Source organism: Stenella coeruleoalba (genome assembly GCF_951394435.1).
Source record: "Stenella coeruleoalba genome assembly, chromosome: 17".
Taxonomy (NCBI): domain Eukaryota; kingdom Metazoa; phylum Chordata; class Mammalia; order Artiodactyla; family Delphinidae; genus Stenella; species Stenella coeruleoalba.
Window position 1 is genome coordinate 36227835 of NC_137163.1, and position 20344 is coordinate 36248178.

Sequence of the window (20344 nt, forward strand, 5' to 3'; positions counted from 1 at the left end):
AGATGAAAAGAATAGTATAAAAGTACAACTAACGTGGGAACAGAAAAAGTAACAGTGTCAAATTTTCAATACGTCTTTTGCTATTTGAACAAAATCTGTTAGTGCTGAAACATGCTAGAAGGTTTCCTTAACAGAAAATTATTATCAAAAAAGAAAATTATGTTCAACTTGAAAATATTGCCTAATATTTAAAAAGTTAAGTGAAATATTTATTCAACATATTACTGGAAGTCTTAGCCACAGCAATTAGGCAAGAAAAAGAAGTTAAAAGCAACAAAATTGGAAAGGGAAAAAAGCAAAATGATCTCTGTTTGCAGACAGCATGACCTTATATGTAGAAAATGCTAAAGATTCAACAACAAAAAATTTTAGAACTAATAAATGAATTCAGCAAGATACAAACCCACATCTGTGTTTTTGCACAATAACAGTGAACAATCAGAAAAGGAAATTAATAAAACAATTCTGTTTATAATAGCATCAAAAAGAATAGAATACTTAGGAATAAACTTAACCAAGGAAGTGAAAGACTATAAAATATTGCTAATAGAAATAAAAGAAGACACAAACAAATGGAGAAATGTCCCATGTCCATGGATCGGAAGACTTAATGTTAAAATGGGAAGTTATTGTTTAACAGGTACCACATTTCAGCTGGGAAAAATTTTAAAAGTTTTGGAGATGGTTGACGGTGATGGTTGCACAACAATGTGAATGTACTTAATGTCACAGAAGGGTACTCTTAAAAATGGTTTAAAAAGGTAATTTTATGTTGTGTATATTTTACCAGAATAAAACATTTGACATAAAATAATACCAAATACCAAATAACTCAGTTATCAACATATAGAGCTGGCCAAAAAGTTTTTTCGGGTTTTTTATAATATCTTATGGAAAAACCCAAACAAACTTTTTGGCCAACCCAATATTTCAACAGGTAAAGAAAAATTAAAATAGCATTTCTGGTATTAGTTTTGAAATGGTTTGTCAGGCACAGGTCATATAAAATGCATATAATATCTTCAGGGAAAAATTACTTCATTAAGAGTTAATCAACCTTTATTCACCAATGTTCATAGTAGCGTTATTCGTAATAGCCAAAAGGAGCAAATAACCCAGACATCCATCAACAGATCAATGGATAAAAAAAGTATGCTATATACACAAATGAAGTAACACTCAGCCATAGAAGGCATTGAAATTCTTATACATGGATGATGTATAAAACATTCTTCTTACTACCTGGATGAATCTCTAAAACATTATACTAAATGAAATAAGCTAAACGAATACTTATGATTCCTCTTATGTGAGACACCCAGAATAGGCAAATTCACAGAGACAGAAAGTACAGTAGAGGTTACCAGGGATGGGGTTGGGAGGATGGGGAGTCACTGTTTCATGGGAAAAGAGTTTTTGTTTGAAATGATGAAATAGTTTTGGAAATGGATAGTTGTTATGGCTGTGCAACACTGAGATTATTCATTTAATGCCAGGAAATTGTACACATAAAAATGGTTAAAATGATAAATTTTATGTAACTTATATTTTACCACAATAAAAAAAAATTTAGCAAAAAGAGTTACCAATGATATTGAGAATCTAATATAATATGTACAAGGCAGAATGAGAAAAACAAAGATTCCAAAGACCAGTTCTTGGTACTCAATGATGTTAAAGAAATTTAAATTCAAGTAACATGGCACACTAAGTTGAAATGAATGTTTTCCTTTTCTACTACAAAAGCACGGAAATTCTAGATAAAACACAAGAATTTGTTTTAATACATTAAAGTGCTGTATATCTTTTCTTTGGTCTTGTAGACCTATTCTTCAATCATTAATACCCTCTCTACCTGGGAGGCTAATCTATGCGAACAATATGTACAAATATTCTTGTCCTCTGGTTTCTGGTCATTTTCAGCTAATGAGGAACATGGCAGGAGATAGAAAGGAGGGAGGAGAATGAAGTCAGTATTATTCCCTGTTCTCCCTGCCCGTAAGCCTATTTATGGCAGAAACATCCCAGCGTTACTAGCTCCAGGTACTGTACTACCTCCTGTGGTTTCCCTTCCCAGTCAACACCTTTGTCCTTATGAGAATGTCATCTTTTTCTAACTAATATAACAGTTAAACTTGAAATAAATAAAGGGAAATCTCAAGATGTCAGAAATGAAGAGGAAACACAAAGTCAGGGTAACGACTGGGAACTGAGTCATTACAGACTCAGTTTTCCTTTATAGATTATTACAAGATATTGAGTATAGTTCCCTGTGCTATACAGTAGGTCCCTGTTGTTTACTATTTTATATACAGTAGTGTGTAGATGTTAATCCCAAACTCCTAATTTATCTCCCCCCCCACCCCTATCCCCTTTAGTAACCATAAGTTTGCTTTCTATCTCTGTGAGTCTATTTCCGTTTTGTAAATAAGTTCATTTCTATCATTTTTTTTTAGATTCCACATGTAAGTGATGTCATATGATATTTGTCTTTCTCTGTCTGACTTACTTCACTTAATATGGTAATCTCTAGGTCTCACTGCAATCCCACTCCCGGGCACTTCTCTGGAGAAAACTCTAATTTGAAAAGATACATGCATCCCAATGTTCATAGCAGGATTATTTATAATAGCCAAGACATGGAAGAAACCTAAATCAACAGATGAATAGATAAAGAAGATGTAGTATATACACAATGGAATATTACTCAGCCATAAAAAAATGAAATAATGTCATTTGCAGCAACATGGATGGACCTAGAGATTACTATATACCATATATTTAAATTTGTATGCAGACAGTTCTGTTGCTTACATGACAGTGTTGTCCACAGAATGTCTTCTTATAATCAGAAGATTATTAGTCAATGATTAGCAAGAGCAAAGGGATGCTAGAGCTTCCTGGGAATGCCAAGTCAAATAGGCATAAAGGCCTATTATGGATTATAACAAAATACATGTATAACCTCTCCACACTGTCCTCCCTAGCCCCATTCATTAAGTAGTTTCTCCAGTAAGAGGACACGGTTTTATCTCCATTCAGTCCGTAACACATTTAAATATACAGGAAACTTCATGAAAATTAGAAAAACATTTTTTAAATGGAATTCAAAGGATCACAGTAACATATCTACCATGTTGGAACTCAAAACAAAAGGAATAAAAATTACAAAGGTCATTACACACAATTTTACCAGCACTATAAACAAAAGGAAATGGGAAATGAAAGCCTGGGCACAAATTCTGACTTCTGGATGAATTAAACGACCACAGATTTAATCACAGATGAAGCATTCATACAAAAAGGAGAAAACAATGACTATATTTTCTGATGTCATCATTTACTGGCTAATTCTCAAAGAGGTAAATTTAAACTCAGATGCAAACATAGTTAATCTTGATCTCCACATAAATATTTTCTTGAGAGCAAAAAGAGAAATTAAACATGAAGTGTTCAATCCACGAACACCTTCTAATTTGTAAAGTTAAATCAAAGTCTTAACATTGATCACCATATCAAAACTGTCTACACAAAAATCTTCCCGCCCTTTATGGAAAACAAACCTAAATTATTTTAAGATATTTCTCAGGGAACAAGCTTCTCAAGTGATTGTAGGTTTCAAATCCATACCAGACTGCTAGCAATCACTCACCTCTTTCTTTTCTTAACCACACTACATAAACAAAAGAGGGTACATTTTGAAAATATTTACCACATTTTCCCCCATATACCTTATGTAAGCTGCTTTATATGGTCTTTCTGGAATATTAATGTGAATCTTCTGCATTAAGATTCTTTCACTTTCAGATCTTTTTCACACAGATCAGATTAAATCCATACCTAATACAAAACTAACAAATCCACTAGAAGCATTTTCATTATTTATCTTTATAACCCAATCAGAAAAAAACCCTCAACATTCTAAGTTTAAATTAATTGCAGTCATGTAAGGAACTTATTTTTGAAATCAGAATTAATTTTTTTAAGTGACTGAGAAAATGTCTCCCTTGTTAATCTCTCCCTTTCTTAACTTCCTCACCATTCTTCTAGTCTATCACATTTATTATATACCTACTAAAACAAAATTGATACTAATGCCTTTTTCACTTTTGAAGATCCATCTCATATGTTACTGCCTTTGTAAAATACCTACAGATCCCATAGAATGAATTTGTTAATAATTTCTCTATAATTGCAGGGCATGCTCATCTCTATTACATCTTATAATCAGGGTCACCATGTCCTTCTGTATAGGTTGGACACTACACAATTCTAGAAAGTACCATTCAATCTGTACTTGTGTGAATGGCAGGCTCTAGATGTATGACAAACAGGTGTGACCATTCCACATGAGCCCTGTCTTTTCTGGGCTTGCAATGTTTTCTTAAATATTTCTTTCTAAAAGACTACTCCCAAGATAGGTACTCATTTTCATCTTGACGTTCCAATGAATACAGTACTTAGTGAACAACTGTTTAATGAAACACTCTCCTTTCTGCCAAATGTCCACAATATTTAACTTCATTTATCAATTTCACTTGTACTAGCTTTGTCTAGCAATGTATCACCCCAAGCTTTGATTACTCTACCAAAGTATTTCACAAAGTGTATTTTGTGCAATGTTAACATGTAGGCTATGATAAAGGGGTCTTTGGTTAAATGAGTTTGGAGAGTACTGCGTTGAAGAAAGTCAAAGTTTTCTTTACTGCAAGAGCTTTTGTATTCTAACGATATTAATAATCTCCAAGAAAGGATTCACTGTTTTTACCCTAAAAGGATATGTCCCATTGACTCCATAAGGGCACATTCCTAGATTTTCATTTGGGGGGAAAAAAGTAATCCTATCACTTAGGTCATTGTGTTTCTTAAGATTTGGAATGAGCAGGGATACAGAAATTATTTATGCAGGGGTCAAATAGATCTACTCCAGCATGTGTTTATGCAAAAACAAAAACATAACTTCTACCTCTATTATATTACAGTAGTTCTCAGTGGTAAGCCTCTATGGAGTGTTTCAGAAATGTATTAGGGTATTTTTGGTTGACTCAATGATTGGGTGTCACTACTGGAATTTAAGGGTTAGCAGTTAGGGTATCAAGAGGTCCTATGATATATAGGACTGTCCTGAAAAATGAACACTATCTTACAGACAATGAAGTAGGTAAAAATCCTGTTTATAAGTCAACATTTGAGCATAAAACTGAATTCTGTTTTAAATCTAAACACAATATTTTTGCACTTATGCATGATTTTATTTATTAAGAGTTCCAGAAATGCAACTACTGAAATGAAAAGAGTAAAAACTTTTGTTTTAAACTTTATCAAGTTTGCCATTACCTCAGGAAATCACAGCAACAACAACAGTACCAACTTGTGGTATTTAACAAAGACCTGCACAAGTCTATATGCGGCAGACACACTCACAGTAATTCTATGTACCTGGCTACTTCATTACAACTTCTAATGTAACCATGCCTGAGCATTTATATATTAAAATAATAATTACTATACTTTAATTAATTTCCTTTACTCCTTTATATTTTATTCAAAATACTAGATATTTTTGAAATTATATGTACATGTAGGTCATATTATGTTTATTTTCATTTCAGGATAGTAAAGAGGGCTTTATAAAACATTTGTTATTAAAAGGGGCACTGGCACATTGGGTGAAGTTATGGTGTTAAAAATGAAAAGAAAGGCTTCTATGATCAGAAGGAAGAGGAGAGAACTTTGGGTCAGACAAGACTGAAAAATCACTAACCTAAATATAACAAAGGCACTCTGGTTCTGAGCCTCTTTTGTATCAGCTTCTACATTTCCATACTTCTGAGGAACCATACATTTACTGTCTCAGTTTTTGCCATTTCACAGAACCCCTACTGTCCTAAACTACCCCACTAACTACTAAAAGTGATTAAAATACTTGGACCTAAAAGAAACAGTAATACACAGCCACTGCTACCATAGCTCCTCACAAACCTTCTAAACTCACTAGCTTCCAGAGAGGTATGGTCATCTTCATTCTCAATCCTGATACAGAACTCTGTGTTATATATACCACCCTTCATTTAGTAACAGAATTTTTCAAAAACACTTACCTCAGTAGTAGTTCCAATGTCAGCAGATGGGCTACATGTGCTGGTATCTGGAGGAGCTGTGCCTAAACTGCTTCTAACTGGAGAACTAGGGACAGGCCCCACTATGGACTCCGGATAAGCTGAAAAAGAACTGAGATTGCCTCTCTTCTGAATCTTATTCCAGACTTCATTCATGATATCAGTTAGCTCATATAAGAGCTGCACCTAAGCAGAAGGGAAAAAATAAAAAGGAAAAACAAATCTTTCAACTTCTGGTCACAACTGACTAAAATATTAAATGTGAGAAAATGAAAACAAGTCCAGGGAAATAAGAATATATGAAACAAAAATCTATCATTGTATCACTGATCATGGTATTATATCATAACCTATAATCTGTGATATATAATTATTATATATTATATATACTGTAATTATTACATATATGATGACTATTTTGTCATGATACCACAATTCTGATGAGATATAGAGAAAAATAATTCATATAAAAATATACAATATTAAACATTTTATCATGAATTGAATTTGAGAAATATAATTAATTTATTCATACTTTTAATTTGCCACATAGTCACATTTTGATATTTTATAAGCAATTTAGCATTTCTGTGGTAAAATAATGCTAATAAAATAATGCTAATAAAACAGCTTATTATGGTACAGTAGATTTCTTTTAATATATGACTAATAGAACAATCACAAAGAAATGCCTTTTAAACAGAGGTCAGGATCAAAATTAGAAGTCAAATATATCCTGGTAAACATGATTATTTAGTTATACATGAAATAATTACCATTCTTATTTCTAAATTATTTACACATTTAAAATTTCTCTATTTTCTGAAGAATAAATCTGAAATTGGATTTCTTGCCCAGCAAAATAAAGTAAAAAAGAAAGATATAACACAGAATAGTAAAAGGAAAATGTTACATATGAGACTTTTCTATAGATAAAGAACATAAACTATCCAACCTACTATTCCCCTCAGATTTGTCATTCCAATATTCAGAAAAAAAATTGTTTAACTTGCACGTTGTTTGACTAAGTTCTAAGATATTTACATAAGATTTCATAAATAAGCATTAATCATGGAATCTGTATGACAACATATTGCCATATACTGTATAAAACAAGCCTAGGGGGAAAAATGCAAACACAATGTATAAGCAAATCCACAGCTGGATACCATATTCTGCTTGCCATTAAAAAAAAAAAAAAAAGAAAGAAAGAAATTCTCATATTTATAAGAAGTTTCAGCCTCAGGACACATCCAGATGATAAAGCTGGCTTCTTATGTGGGCAGAACAGATGCCTAAAAACAGTGTTGTCAATCCTTATTTGATATAAAACAGTATATGGGTTACAGTTTTCTCCTGCTTTTTGTGTGATGAAGTCTCAAATCTCAGGTTATAGCTCTTTTTGTTTAAAAAAAATCTAATGGCTAGAGATCCTACAAAAAAGCTCTTAGAAAAATTTTAGTTCATATTCTTTTGTCTTTCATAATCATGAGTGTTTTCTAAAAAGAAACCATTTTGTTCCAAACCAAATTTTTAAAAAGATTATTTTACTTTTTCTTAAACAATTAGAACTGACAAATAAGGGAAGCATAAACAGTTTCTAAATACTTTCAAAGGCATAAAGTTTATTTACCTAAGAGAATTGATGCCGCTTTTATTGTCACTACTTCTGGTTTCCTTTAACTGTTACCATTAAAAAATTGTATATGAATGTCACCAAGTACACTGTGTATTCAGCATGCCAAGCAAACACTGACATAAACTTTAAACGTATTATTATTTTCAAAGAAGAAAGCTGCTATCACAGAATCCAGACTTCACAAATTCAGAGGTTTTAAAAAATAGAGCAAAAATGCTGAAGATAAATGTTCAACTCTTATCCTTCAAGCTGTACTGAAAACCATGCCAACTAAAGCCACAATGAGCTACCACTACCCACCTATTAAGACGTCTGAAATTAAAAAGCATAACCAGACCAAGTATCAGTAAAGATGCAGAGCAGCTAAAACTCTCATTTACTCTGATGGAATGCAAAATTTAGAATACAGTTTGGCCATTTCTGAAAAAAACATATACCTACCACGTGAATGAGCCATTTCCTAAGTGTTTCCCCAAGAATAATTAAAATCTATGTCCACACAAAGACCTATATAAAAATGTTCACAGAAGTTTTATTTGTAATAGTCTAAAACTGGAAAAAATCTCAAATGTTAACCAATAAGTTAACCAACTATACAACAGAATACTTAGCAATAAAAATAAATTAGAGATTCATGCAAAACCAAGGATTAACCCCAAAATTATTATGCTGAATCAAGGAAGCTAGGCAAGAGAGAGAGAGAGAGAGAGAGAACGCAAACTGTATGATTCCATTTATACAGAATACTAGCAAATGAAAATTAATCAATAATGACAGTATCAGTGATTGCCTGGGATTGGGGGAGGAGTAAAAGGAAGGATTACAAAGGGGCACAAAGAAACTTTTGAGGATGATGGATTAATGCATTATCTTGATTGTGAAGATGATTTGATGGGTATACATAGTCAAACCTTATCAAATTAGATAATCTAAACATGTGCAGTTTATTGTATTTATGTCAACCCCAATAAAACTTTTTAAAAAGATCTCTAAAAAATAAGCACCACGTGAGGCAGCTTTATATGGGTTATGTATGAAGGTGATTGAATATCAATAATATTTTGCATATCAAATACTGATTGGATATGTAAGATATTAAATATTAAAAAGTAATATTTTATTGTTGAAAAATTAACTGCACATACATTTTCCATTTAATCTCATAACCAATCAGAAAGAAGACTTAATTGGACTGAAGAGGCTGAGACAAACCTCAAGGGAATACATTCTTGAAGGATAGATAGGATTTAAGTGGGTGCAAAAAGCCATTCCAGTCATAAGAATACCAAGAGCAACAGCCAAGTACAGGAAATGAACAAGACATGACAAAGGGGCCATGACAAGTTTTGCAGCATATTAGGGAGTCAGATAGAAGAGAAAATAGAAAGGTAGACATGAAGAAGAAAAACCATGGATATACAATGTCAATGGAAACCAAGCAGGAATGGAACTTCAACAAGCAATTACTGATCCATGTTGAACAAAAAAGAGCTCTAAGTGAATATGAATTTAGAAAGGCTATTTCATTTGGCACACAGGTCGTTACTAATCATTAAAATTCAGTTTCAAAAGAAAGAGTTTTTGCCAAAAACAAAAACATCCTTTTCATACAGAGCATTACACTTAGTCTACTTTTGTTTAAAAGATAAAAATAAAAATCAGGAGCTCAGAGAAATTAAAAATGGGTGATTTGTCTAAGACTACAAATCCAGTTTTGTCTGAACTAAATGCTTATGTTCTTAGACAGTAATGCCAAATTCCATTAGCTTGGTGAAAACTGAACTTACAGCAATAAAAACTATGACAAAATGGATAGAAAAGGAGCATAAAAAACATTATTTCTCTAGTTTTACAACTTAAAACCCAAAAATGCAAAGATACTTTTATGTTTTGGGGAATGCCTTATAGGTAGACAAAATGTATCAATTTATTGGTAGAGGGAAAATTAAAATTTTATTATATTAAAGAAGATTCCTTATTAAAGAAGATTCATTTAATTTTGGAATGAACACAATTTTTAAGGTCTGAGAGACTAGTGCCTAAAGACATTAAAGAGAATTGGGTAACTTTAGTAAAACACTTAAGATAAAAGGCAAGGTTGGTGCAAATCACTCCTAGGAACAAATTCTCTGAATATTCAACCAGGTTAAATACTTGCAGCGTCTAAGGCTTTTAATGGCAGTGAGTTCCAGGAACTGACACAGCGATTTAGGTCTCTATAGTTGATACAGAGATCTACAACAATGTCAGACATGACAATAAATTTGGTCTAGGCCTGCCCTACATATAGAGCTTGCACTATATTTTAGAGTATATAAACTAATTGAGGGCTCTGAGCAATAATGAACCAAATTAATTGCTTACAAGAGCAAACACTTCTGACGTCACTCTAACGAATAAACAAAAGAATGGTACTGAAGTAGGAATTACTTGAATGGAATCAAGCTTATACACTGGCTATAATCCAAAGTTCATAAAGCTTCTGACAGTGTATGTGAAATTTAGTGGGCATATACATTGTTCTGGGGAAAAGGCTTTTATAACATTCTCAAAGAAGTCCATGGCACAAAAAAGGATAAGAAGTACTTCACAAAAAACACAAATAAGAAACAAAAAAGCCCCCAGATTAATCAGTGAGAAACCACTCACAAGAAAGAGGTTTATTTTGGGTCATTAATCTTAAAAGGAAAAGTAAAAATAGTAAAAGAAATTTTAGGAACTTATATGCACATGGATATTTGGGCCCACGATACACTATAAGGCAGGACACCCAGAAAATAAAAAGAGACATATAGATATATTTCACTAAGGAAGATTAAACGTTTTTGGCCAAAGATGCCATAAAGTTTGAAGGCAAATAACTGCATTACAGATACAGGGTTTGTATTTATAGAATATAAGGGAGGCTCTTCAAATTGCTAAGAAATTTAATAGAAAAATTAAGTAAATGATATGAAATATTAACCATAAAAAAGCAAATTCACTGGCCAATAAACACTGAAAAATCTGTTCATCCTTATTAATAATCAGGAAAATACAAATTAATGTAAACAACATGAACTGTCAATTCACAAAAGAGCAAACTCAACAGCCAATAAACATTTGAAAAGTTGCTCAAACACCTGGTTTCATTTGCCTTCAACATGAAGGATTTCCTTTAGGATTTCTTGTAGTGCAGTCCTACTGGTGACAGATTCTTTCACATGAAAAATGTCTTTATTTTGTCTTCATTCATAAATGTTATATATTTTTTTACTTAGAATTTTGGGTTGAGAGGCTTTTAATTTTCTTAATTTTCACGATTTAAAGATGTTCTTTTGATCACTACAGCTTCTTATGAGAAGTAAGCTAACAAAATCTTGGTTCTCTTGCATGTAATGTGTCATTTTTTTCTCATGATACCTTCAAGATATGCTCTTTATCTGTGGCTTTCAACAGTTGGATTATGATGTGTGTAGGCATGGCCTTCTTCATGTATTTATCTTATTAATTTTTCTCCCCTCATTTCTGGCCTACATGTAGTACTCAATAAATATCTGCTGAATTCACTTAGGAAAAAAAAAAAAATCAAGTCATCCTTTGTAATTCTGACAGAACCCAGAGGGAGTCTGGAAGGCTAAAGCAACCCACTCACAAAAAAGAGATTTGGAGTCTCATGTCTTACCATTAAAATTTAGGTTAATCTGGCACACAAGGATATAGAAGAGTACTTACTCCTTACTTTTTTCTTTGAGTACATGTTGATTCTTCAAAGTCCTATATTGTTTTGTGACTTCCTGTCCCTTCAGGAATACCGCTACATTCCACCAGGGATATTCATACCAATTTACATAGAGGATCTCACATTTTATATCAGAGTCAATCTAAACTAACAAAATGACATTCATATACCATTTGAGAGTTTGCAAAGTATTTTCATAACTATCTCACTTAAACTTCCCAACAACCTGGTGATCAACTTTGGATATAGCAGGTGCTAACAATTTTACAGAAGTTGGTTTATCAGGACTTATCAAGAAGATAAAGTAGAATTAAGTGAATAAATAAAATTCATTACACTTTGGGTGCAAAGGGATTCTCAGGGCATGAGGTTCATTCAGTCTTGGTTTAATTCTCAGGCAAGAAAAAAAAAAAAAGGCCCTTGGTATTTGGGGAGAAGCAGCAAGGAGCCCGTGGGAGTCAAGTGATCAAGGAAAGGACAAAAGGAAGGAGCAGACATAAGAAGGTAATACCAGGCCAAACATAAGTTCTATTTATGTGATGACTTGGCTTAGAACTGGTTTATATTTAAACAACAACAACAAAACCTGAGCTTAGTTCTAAATAAGGTGAATATCTAAAGAAGATATCCCAGAGCTCTAGTTTTGAGCCACAGTCTTACATTTAGTAAGACTCAACAGAAATCACCATACTATTGAGTATCTCAAAGTAAAAGAAAAAAAATTTTTTAAAGATTAATAATAGTGGAGTCCCAGGCTAAAACCACAATGGGAACAGAATTTATTCTCAGCTGGGATAGCTATGGATAACCAGAACATGTAGAGTAGGACAATCCTCCCAAGGCTATAATGACTCCTAAAATAAGTCTCTAAAATATAATGTCTCTGGTAGGTAACTCCAAGTAGTAGTTAGCTGTCTATTATATAGGAACTGAGCTACTACTAAATATAAACTATGAATAAAAATTTTTTTCTTATTCTCCTCAAAAGTTTCTTCATATCCCTTTGTAGTCTATCCTTCCTACCACCCCCTTCTCCTTCCCTCTCCCTGCCCTGGCTCCAGACAACCAGGAACCTACTTTCTGTAACAATGTAGTAGTTTACACATTATAACATTTTATATAAATGGAATTATACAGTAAGTACTCTTTTTTGGTCTGGCTTCCTTCACTCAGTGTAATGACTGCAATATTTTTTCATGATCTTGCATTTTATCAATAACTCAGTCTTTTTTATGGCTGAATAGTATTACATTGTATGGATAAGCCATAATTTGTTTAATTTGTTAAATTCACTTACTGATGAACATTTGGGTTATGTTTAGTTTTTGGCTATACAAATAAAGCTGTTAAATACATCCATGTAAAAGTCTCTGAGTGGATATACATTTTTGTTTCCCTGAAGAAATACTTAGGGAAGAATGGCTGGGTTGTATGTTTTTTCCCCCCCTCCAGGAACTTCAAAGTTGTTTCCAAAGCTGTTATGTAATTTTTACATTCCCATCAGTAGTATACAGAGTTCTAGTTGGTTCATAATACTCCATCTTTTAAATTATAGCCAATCTAATAGGTATGTAGTGGTATGTTTTCATGTTTTATTTTGTTTTTTCCTGATGAATAATGATGTTGAGTATCTTTTCATGTGTTGACTGACCAGTCACACATCTTGTGTGGTTCTAATCTTTTCCCCATTATTTGTATTCATGTTATTTTATTTATTGTTCTTTGTCTTCAGGTTACCAAGTAGAAAGGATTCCATAAATATTCTGGTAACAGTTTGGTAAATGTGTTGCTAATACTTTTTCCAAGTGTCTGGCTTTCTGCTATCTTAATGTGTCTTTCGAGGAGAAAATGTTTTTAGACTTGATTATGCCCAATATCTAGATCAATTTGGGGACAGCTGCCATCTTAACAATATTGAATCTTCTAATCTATGAACAGGTATCTTGCTCCAGTTAGATGTTCAAGTTCTCTCAGCAATGTTTTGTGGTTTTCAGGGTAGAGGTCTTGGACATCTTTTGTTAAATTCATTTCTGTATGTTTGTTGGCACCAATATAAATGGAACTGATTCATTCCATTTTCCAGTTGTTAGCTGCTAGTACAGAAAAATACAATTGGTTTTTATATATTTATCTTGTCTCCTACAACCATAATAAGTTTATTAGTTCTAGTAATAGTTTCTTAACTCCTCCAGGATCTTCTGTAAAATATTTGATCATATGAAAATAGGGAGAGTTTTACTTCTTTTCTTATCTTTGTGTCTTTTATTTCTTTTGCTTGGTTAATTGCAATGGCTAAGATGGCCAATATGACAAAGAACAGGTGATAGAAGGAGGCATTCTGGGCTTTTTCTTGATCTTAGTGGGAAAAAGTTCAATATTTTACAATTAAGTGTGATATCTGGTTTCTCAGATATGAGTTATTATTTAATGTCCAGATATTTACAGTTTTCCTAGTTATTATTGATTTCTAATATAATTTGACTATGGTTAGATAATATACTTTACTGATTTTAATTCTCTTAATATAATGAGACCATGTACACCTGAAAAAAATGTGCATTCCATGGTTGTTGAATATAGTATTCTATAAATGTCAATTAGGTCAAGGTGAGTTCACAGTATTTTTCATATCTTCTATATCTCCAATTATTTATTTTTCATCTAGTTGTTTTACAACCACTGAGAGAGATGGTATAAAAATTTCCTAATATGATTGAATAGAATTACCTGTTTTTTCCTTTAATTCTGTCCATTTTTCTTTCATGTCCTTCTTTATCTCTGGTAATACTTTTTCTTTTTGTCTATTTTATTTGATATTAAAATAAATAAGTCCATCCTTCTTATGCTGTTTGTATGGTGTATTTTTTCCTATGCATTTATTTATATTGTTTCTTTATATTTTAAGTGCTTCTCTTTTAGGCAACGTATGCAGAGTCTTGCTTTATTCCTACCCTAATAGGAGCAGTTGGACCAGGGGTCAGAAGACTTTCTGTAAATGGTCAGATAGTAAATATTCTAGACTTTGTGAGCTACATAGTGTTCTCCCTTGCTGTTACTTAATTCTGTGGTTGTAGCATGATGGTAACCTTACACAGTATGTGAAAAAAAGCATGTGGCCAAATTTATCTGCAAGCCTTAGTTTGCTGAATCCTGGTCTAAACACTCCCAGTTAGGATCATAACATTTAACGTAATTCCTGCTAAGGCAGGATCATCTCTACAATTTTATTTTTTGTTTTCTGTTTCCATCCTCTGTTTTATGTAACTCTGTTACCACTTCTTCACTTCTTTAGATTATTTGAATACTTCTTAGTATTTCATTTTAATTCATCTATTGGCATTTTGGTTAGTATTTCATTTCAATTCATCTATTGGCATTTTGGTTATATCTCTTTGTATTTTTGCTTTTTTTTTTTTTAGTAGTTATTCTAGGAAATTATATGTAGAAAAACTTTCACAATCTACTTTTAAATTTATACTGTACCACTTCATGAGATATTTAGAAATCTGACAACCACTCGGTCCCCTTAGCCCATCCCCCACTAACCTTGATGATGAAGTTGTCTTTTTTTTTTTTTTTTTGGCTGTGTTGGGTCTTCGTTGCTGCTCACGGGCTTTCTCTAGTTGCAGTGAGCTACTCTTCCTTGTGGTGCGCGGGCTTCTCATTGCGGTGGCTTCTCTTGTTGTGGAGCACTGGCTCTAGGTGCATGGGCTTCAACAGTTGTGGCACGTGGGCTCAGTAGTTGCGGCTCGTAGGCTACAGAGCACAGGCTCAGCAGTTGTGGCACACGGGCTTAGTTGCTCCACAGCATGTAGGATCTCCCTGGACCAGGGCTCAAACCTGTGTCCCCTGCATTGGCAGGTGGATTCTTAACCACTGCGCCACCAGGGAAGTCCCAAGTTGTCTTGTATATTAAATCCACATGCATTGAAAGGTCTAGCAGACAGTGTTATGGATTTTGCTTTCCACAGTCATATGTATTTTTTTAAATAGTTAAAAAAAAAGATTTATCAAGCTATTTATCATTACTGTTGGTTTTCCTTTATTTCTGAAGATCCAAGTTTTCATTTGGTACCACTCCCTTTTAACTTGTAGAACTTCCTTCAGTATTTCTTGTAAAGTAGAGGTGCTGGTGACAATTTTCCTAGTTTTCTTTCATGTACAGTGTCTTTATTTCACTTTAATTTCTGTGAGACATGCACACTGTCTTGACAGTGTTTTTCTGTTAGCATTTTAAAGATATTGTTCTAATGTCTTCTGCCCTCTGTGGGGTTTTTTGTTTGTTTTTTTAATATTTACTTATTTATTTATTTGGCTGCATTGGCCCTTAGTTGCAGCAAGCAGAATCTTCATTGCCACATGCGAGATCTTCGTTGTCACATGCGGGATCTTTAGTTGCAGCATGCAGGATCTAGTTACCTGACCAGGGATTGAACCTGGGCTCCCTGCATTGGGAGCGCAGAGTCTTAACAGCTGGACCACTAGGGAAGTCCCATGTCCTCTATGGTTTTTAATGAGAAATCGGCACTCATTCAAATTAAGCCATATATAATGTATCTTCTTGCAGCTGCTTTCAAGATTTTTAAAAAATTTATCCTTGGTTTTTAGCATTTTAATCACAACGTGTCCAAGATAAACATGCTTGGGACTGGGTAAACGTCATGAATATGTAAAAGCCTATCTCTTTCTGCAAATTTGGGAAATTTGTACAATTATTTGTTAATATTTTTCTGGCCCCAGCTTTTTCTCCTTATCTTCTGGAATTCCAATTACACATATATTTGAACATTCCGTCCCACAACCACTGAAGATTCGATCCTATTTTTAATATCTTTTCTTTTCTGTTTTCCAAATTCATAATTTCTATGCACAATGTTCAAGTTCAATGACTCTTCTGTCACATGCAGGTCACCTCTAAGCCCATATGGTATGGTTTTTTCTTTCAGATATTGTATTTCCAATTCTCAAATTCCATTTGATTGTTTTTTTTGTTTTTTTTTTGCGGTACGCAGGCCTCTCACTGTTGTGGCCTCTCCCATTGCGGAGCACAGGCTCTGGATGTGCAGGCTCAGCGGCCATGGCTCACGGGCTTAGCCGCTCCACGGCATGTGGGATCTTCCCGGACCGGGGCACGAACCTGTGTCCCCTGCATCGGCAGGAGGACTCTCAACCACTGTGCCACCAGGGAAGCCCCATTTGATTGTTTTTATACTTTACTTCTCCATTGAGAATTCTTACGTTTTTCATTCAGTGTTGCTTTCCTTTACACCTCATAAAAAAAAATTATAATAGCTGTTTTAAAGTCTTTTTTGCAATTCAATTATTTAAAAACCAAATTGGGAACATTCATTTATGTTGTTAGTTTTTGCTTTTTTTCCCCCAGCGTATATAGAATAATCAGTGGGACTGATGGGCTGAGATGGGCTTCTGCTGCTATGACAGAACTAAATCTATTTTTTCCCTTTTAACAGCTTCTGTGATAAAGGATCTAAAGAAGGTGAATCTGTTTCTCTATAATCTGTTTGCTAGAGCTGCCATATAAAAGTGCCATAAACTGGGTGGCTTAAAACAACAGAAACTTATAGTTTCATGGTTCTGGAGATCAGAGAGTCCCTACTCAAGGTAATAGCAGGGCTATGCTCTGGGACTCAGGAGAATCCTTCGTTGCCTCTGGTTCTTCTGGAGGTAGCCAGCAATCCTTGTGTTCTTTGGCTTGCAGCTGGATCAGTCCAATCTCTGCCTCCATTCACATGGCACTCTCCCTGTGTATCTTCACATCAACTTCCCTCTGTGACTATCTACTTCCAAATTTCCCTTTTTATAAGGATATCAGTCAACTAGATGAGGGCTCACCCTAATGAATTCATTTTAGCTTGATTACCTCTGTAATGATCCTATTAACAGATAAGGTCACATGATGAGATACTACAAGTTAGGAATTCAACGTATCTTTTGTTGGAGACACAATTCAACCAACAAATTTTCCTTCCTCTAGGAAATGCATTTCAACAACCATCAGCAGTAGCATTCAAAGAATAATCTAAGAGGAGTTAAGCCATTTCATAATTATTCTCTTCTATACTACTATGGGTCATAATAGAATGGCAAATGGCCATTAATATGGAATATTTACTATTGTTCAAAAGAATTTACTACTGATTATAAAAGAAATTACTTTCATAATGGTGGATAAGCTATTAGTTTAGTATAACTGCCTCATCATAATTCTAACTGTATGTATTTTTTAATAAGGCCATCACCAAGATTAAATTAGCAGGTCCGATCTTTTCAAAATGCACAAATATATATGAAAGTTAAACCAAACTGTAGAGTATACAGTAGGTGGAGCAAGGCAGAGAGAAGAGGGGAAAGAAGGAGGATGGTTTCAGTAAGGAGGCTCTATAACATATGAATAATATTTGAACCCACTTAAAAAAACACACTTTAAAAACTAGCTCGTCACCACTAATGCTGGAATAAACAAAGATTTATCGACATTGACCTAACAGATCCAATAAAACTCTAAAAAGTATTGTTTTAAAAATATAATTTCAAATACTATTCAACGTTGATAATCTGTGTAGAAAATATACAAGAGTCTGCTTGAGGTCAAAGAAACAAGTGTTAAATTATATGTAATTAATAATTTGTACAAACCCAGGAGATCTGAATTCATACTAAATTATAAAACTGTAGAATATAACATGTTTGGCCTATCCCAACTGGAATGTTAAAGGATTAACAAAATGCCTTTTTTAAAGAGTAAACAGTGCTTTTTTTCTTTTAAATACTGCATGTTGAGCAAAAGAAGTTTTGAGTGAGAAACTGATCGGAAATTACATTTGATCACTTCAATAGACTCTTCCAGTCTGACAGTAAAGTAGTTCTTCACCGTTTAAAAAACTTTACATCTGTAACTGATTTCATTCCATCAGCCAAAAGATGCATTTATGCTGCCACCATTACATTTTCAGAAGAGTTTGAATTACAAAACTTGAGAGAACTTCAAAGCAATACTTAATCTAACCATTCTGATCTTGATGGCCCTGTTAAAAATAATTTAAGACACTTAATAGAAGAGAAACCCTTCAACAAAATGAGTAACAATTGTTCTTAAATCACATTATTTTAAATTTCCTTTCATAAATCAAATGTACCAACCTGGGGGTTCGAGCATTTTATCTCAAGTGACTCTAGGTCAACATGCAGACAGACAACAAATGAATGCCTCATATCAGGTCCTGTAGCGAGTAGTTTTTGAGATGTAACAGCTAGAGTAGAGGTACAACCCATAGGTTCCACTAGGCAAAGTGTCACTTGTTTTCCAAAAAGGGTGTATATGCTGAAATGATGCAAGCTGATGGTCCAAGGAAAGGCATCACCTGAAAATGGGTACAAAAGTGGGTAGGGAGGCACACAAACAAAAATATAGTTAATTGTCACTTGATAGTAAGGTATCTACTGTTAATATTTTAAATATAAAACAGTTAATATGGCATCATAAATAGCATATACTGTATCCCAGAGACCAACATGTTAAACAGTTTACATGTTATATAAGAGTTACCTTTTAAAAATGTTTATATTTATTATAACATACTACTATATCAATAATGTACATTATAAAACATACAAAAGTAGAAATTAAGGAAATGAGATAAAAATATAAATACAAGTTCTAACTTTTTCTTCCCTCACCCTTGTACTAGTGGGTTGTACAGTGCAACTGCTGGGATGTATGCATTATATCTTGGAGACCACAGAGAATGTGTTAAATTAGGAAAATTAGGAAAATGAACTAAAGGTGACCACAGATCTGACTGCAGAATAAAAAAAGAATAAACAATTTACTATGGTCTGTTGGACCATCTGCATCAGAGTCATATGGGTGCTGATATAAAATACAGATTCCTGGTTTCTACTTCAGACCTACTTAATCAGAAATCTCTGATGGTTAAGACCCAGGACGCACGTACATATCTTCAGTTGGTGATTCTTATATATGTTATTTTTAAATCAAGTATATTTTATTTAAAAATAAAAGTACTCACATTTCAGAATTAAAAGCAAAATTTCTTTCATTGTTTTAAATTTTTTCCTTTTATTGATTTACCAGAGAAAAAAATTGTTAATATAAATTTATGAGATAAAACTATCTTTTTTTTATTGTGGCTATAGATAAAATACTTTGTGAAATAGCATTAAAAATGTACTCAGTATTAAAACATTCGTAAATATTCATTACTGGGATGCCAATTTGATGGAAAATATGTTCCTATGACTTGTATTTTTGACTTTGCAATTCTACTGGCACTTGATAGTATAGATAGTATAATACAGACTTCTTTTTAAGTATCTAGTTCTAAAACAAATTGAAAATATTTATCTTTTAATTAGAGAGGTACTAGTGTCTCACTGAAAATAACTTAGAAAATATAATATATAAAGAAAAAAATCAAAACCAGTCATAATTCACCTTCCATCTTGCTACTCCCAGGAATACGCACTATTAACATTGTTATTATTTTTCCTTCAAGTCTTTTTTTTTCCCCCCTGTAGTGTGGGACACGCTCACACAGAGTTGGAACCAGATCACATCGTACTATTAGGTTCATGTTATTTTTTAGCAAGGAAAAAAATACCAAGTGAATAACTAAGTAGATCATGCTATAAACATATATACTAAAGGAATATAAATAAGTATTTGAATTGTGAATGGTGATACTCAGGGGATGCTACAAGATAGATTCTCATATGTTCGAACATTCAAAATGTCTTGATCAAGTAGTTAAGAAAATTAAAATCAGAAACTTTGAAATTGAGACCTGGATAATAAAATAAATCTAGCTACATAGCAGTCCACAA

The 20344-nt window shown here is 33.2% G+C and overlaps 1 protein-coding gene across 15 annotated transcripts in view; it reads right to left on the minus strand.

The window, feature by feature from the left end:
* VPS13B (vacuolar protein sorting 13 homolog B) overlaps positions 1–20344 on the minus strand; it is a 795728-nt gene that overhangs the window by 389452 nt on the left and 385932 nt on the right. For all 15 annotated transcript variants that reach the window (XR_013824628.1, XM_079901966.1, XM_079901971.1 and 12 more), the window contains 2 exons: positions 18641–18861; positions 6102–6305 (listed from right to left, as the gene is read on the minus strand). Coding sequence is in view for 14 of the 15 variants with exons in the window: in XM_079901966.1 (XP_079758092.1) it covers positions 6102–6305; positions 18641–18861 (425 nt within the window). In the remaining variant the exon portion in view is untranslated. The remainder of the gene's footprint in view (positions 1–6101; positions 6306–18640; positions 18862–20344) is intronic.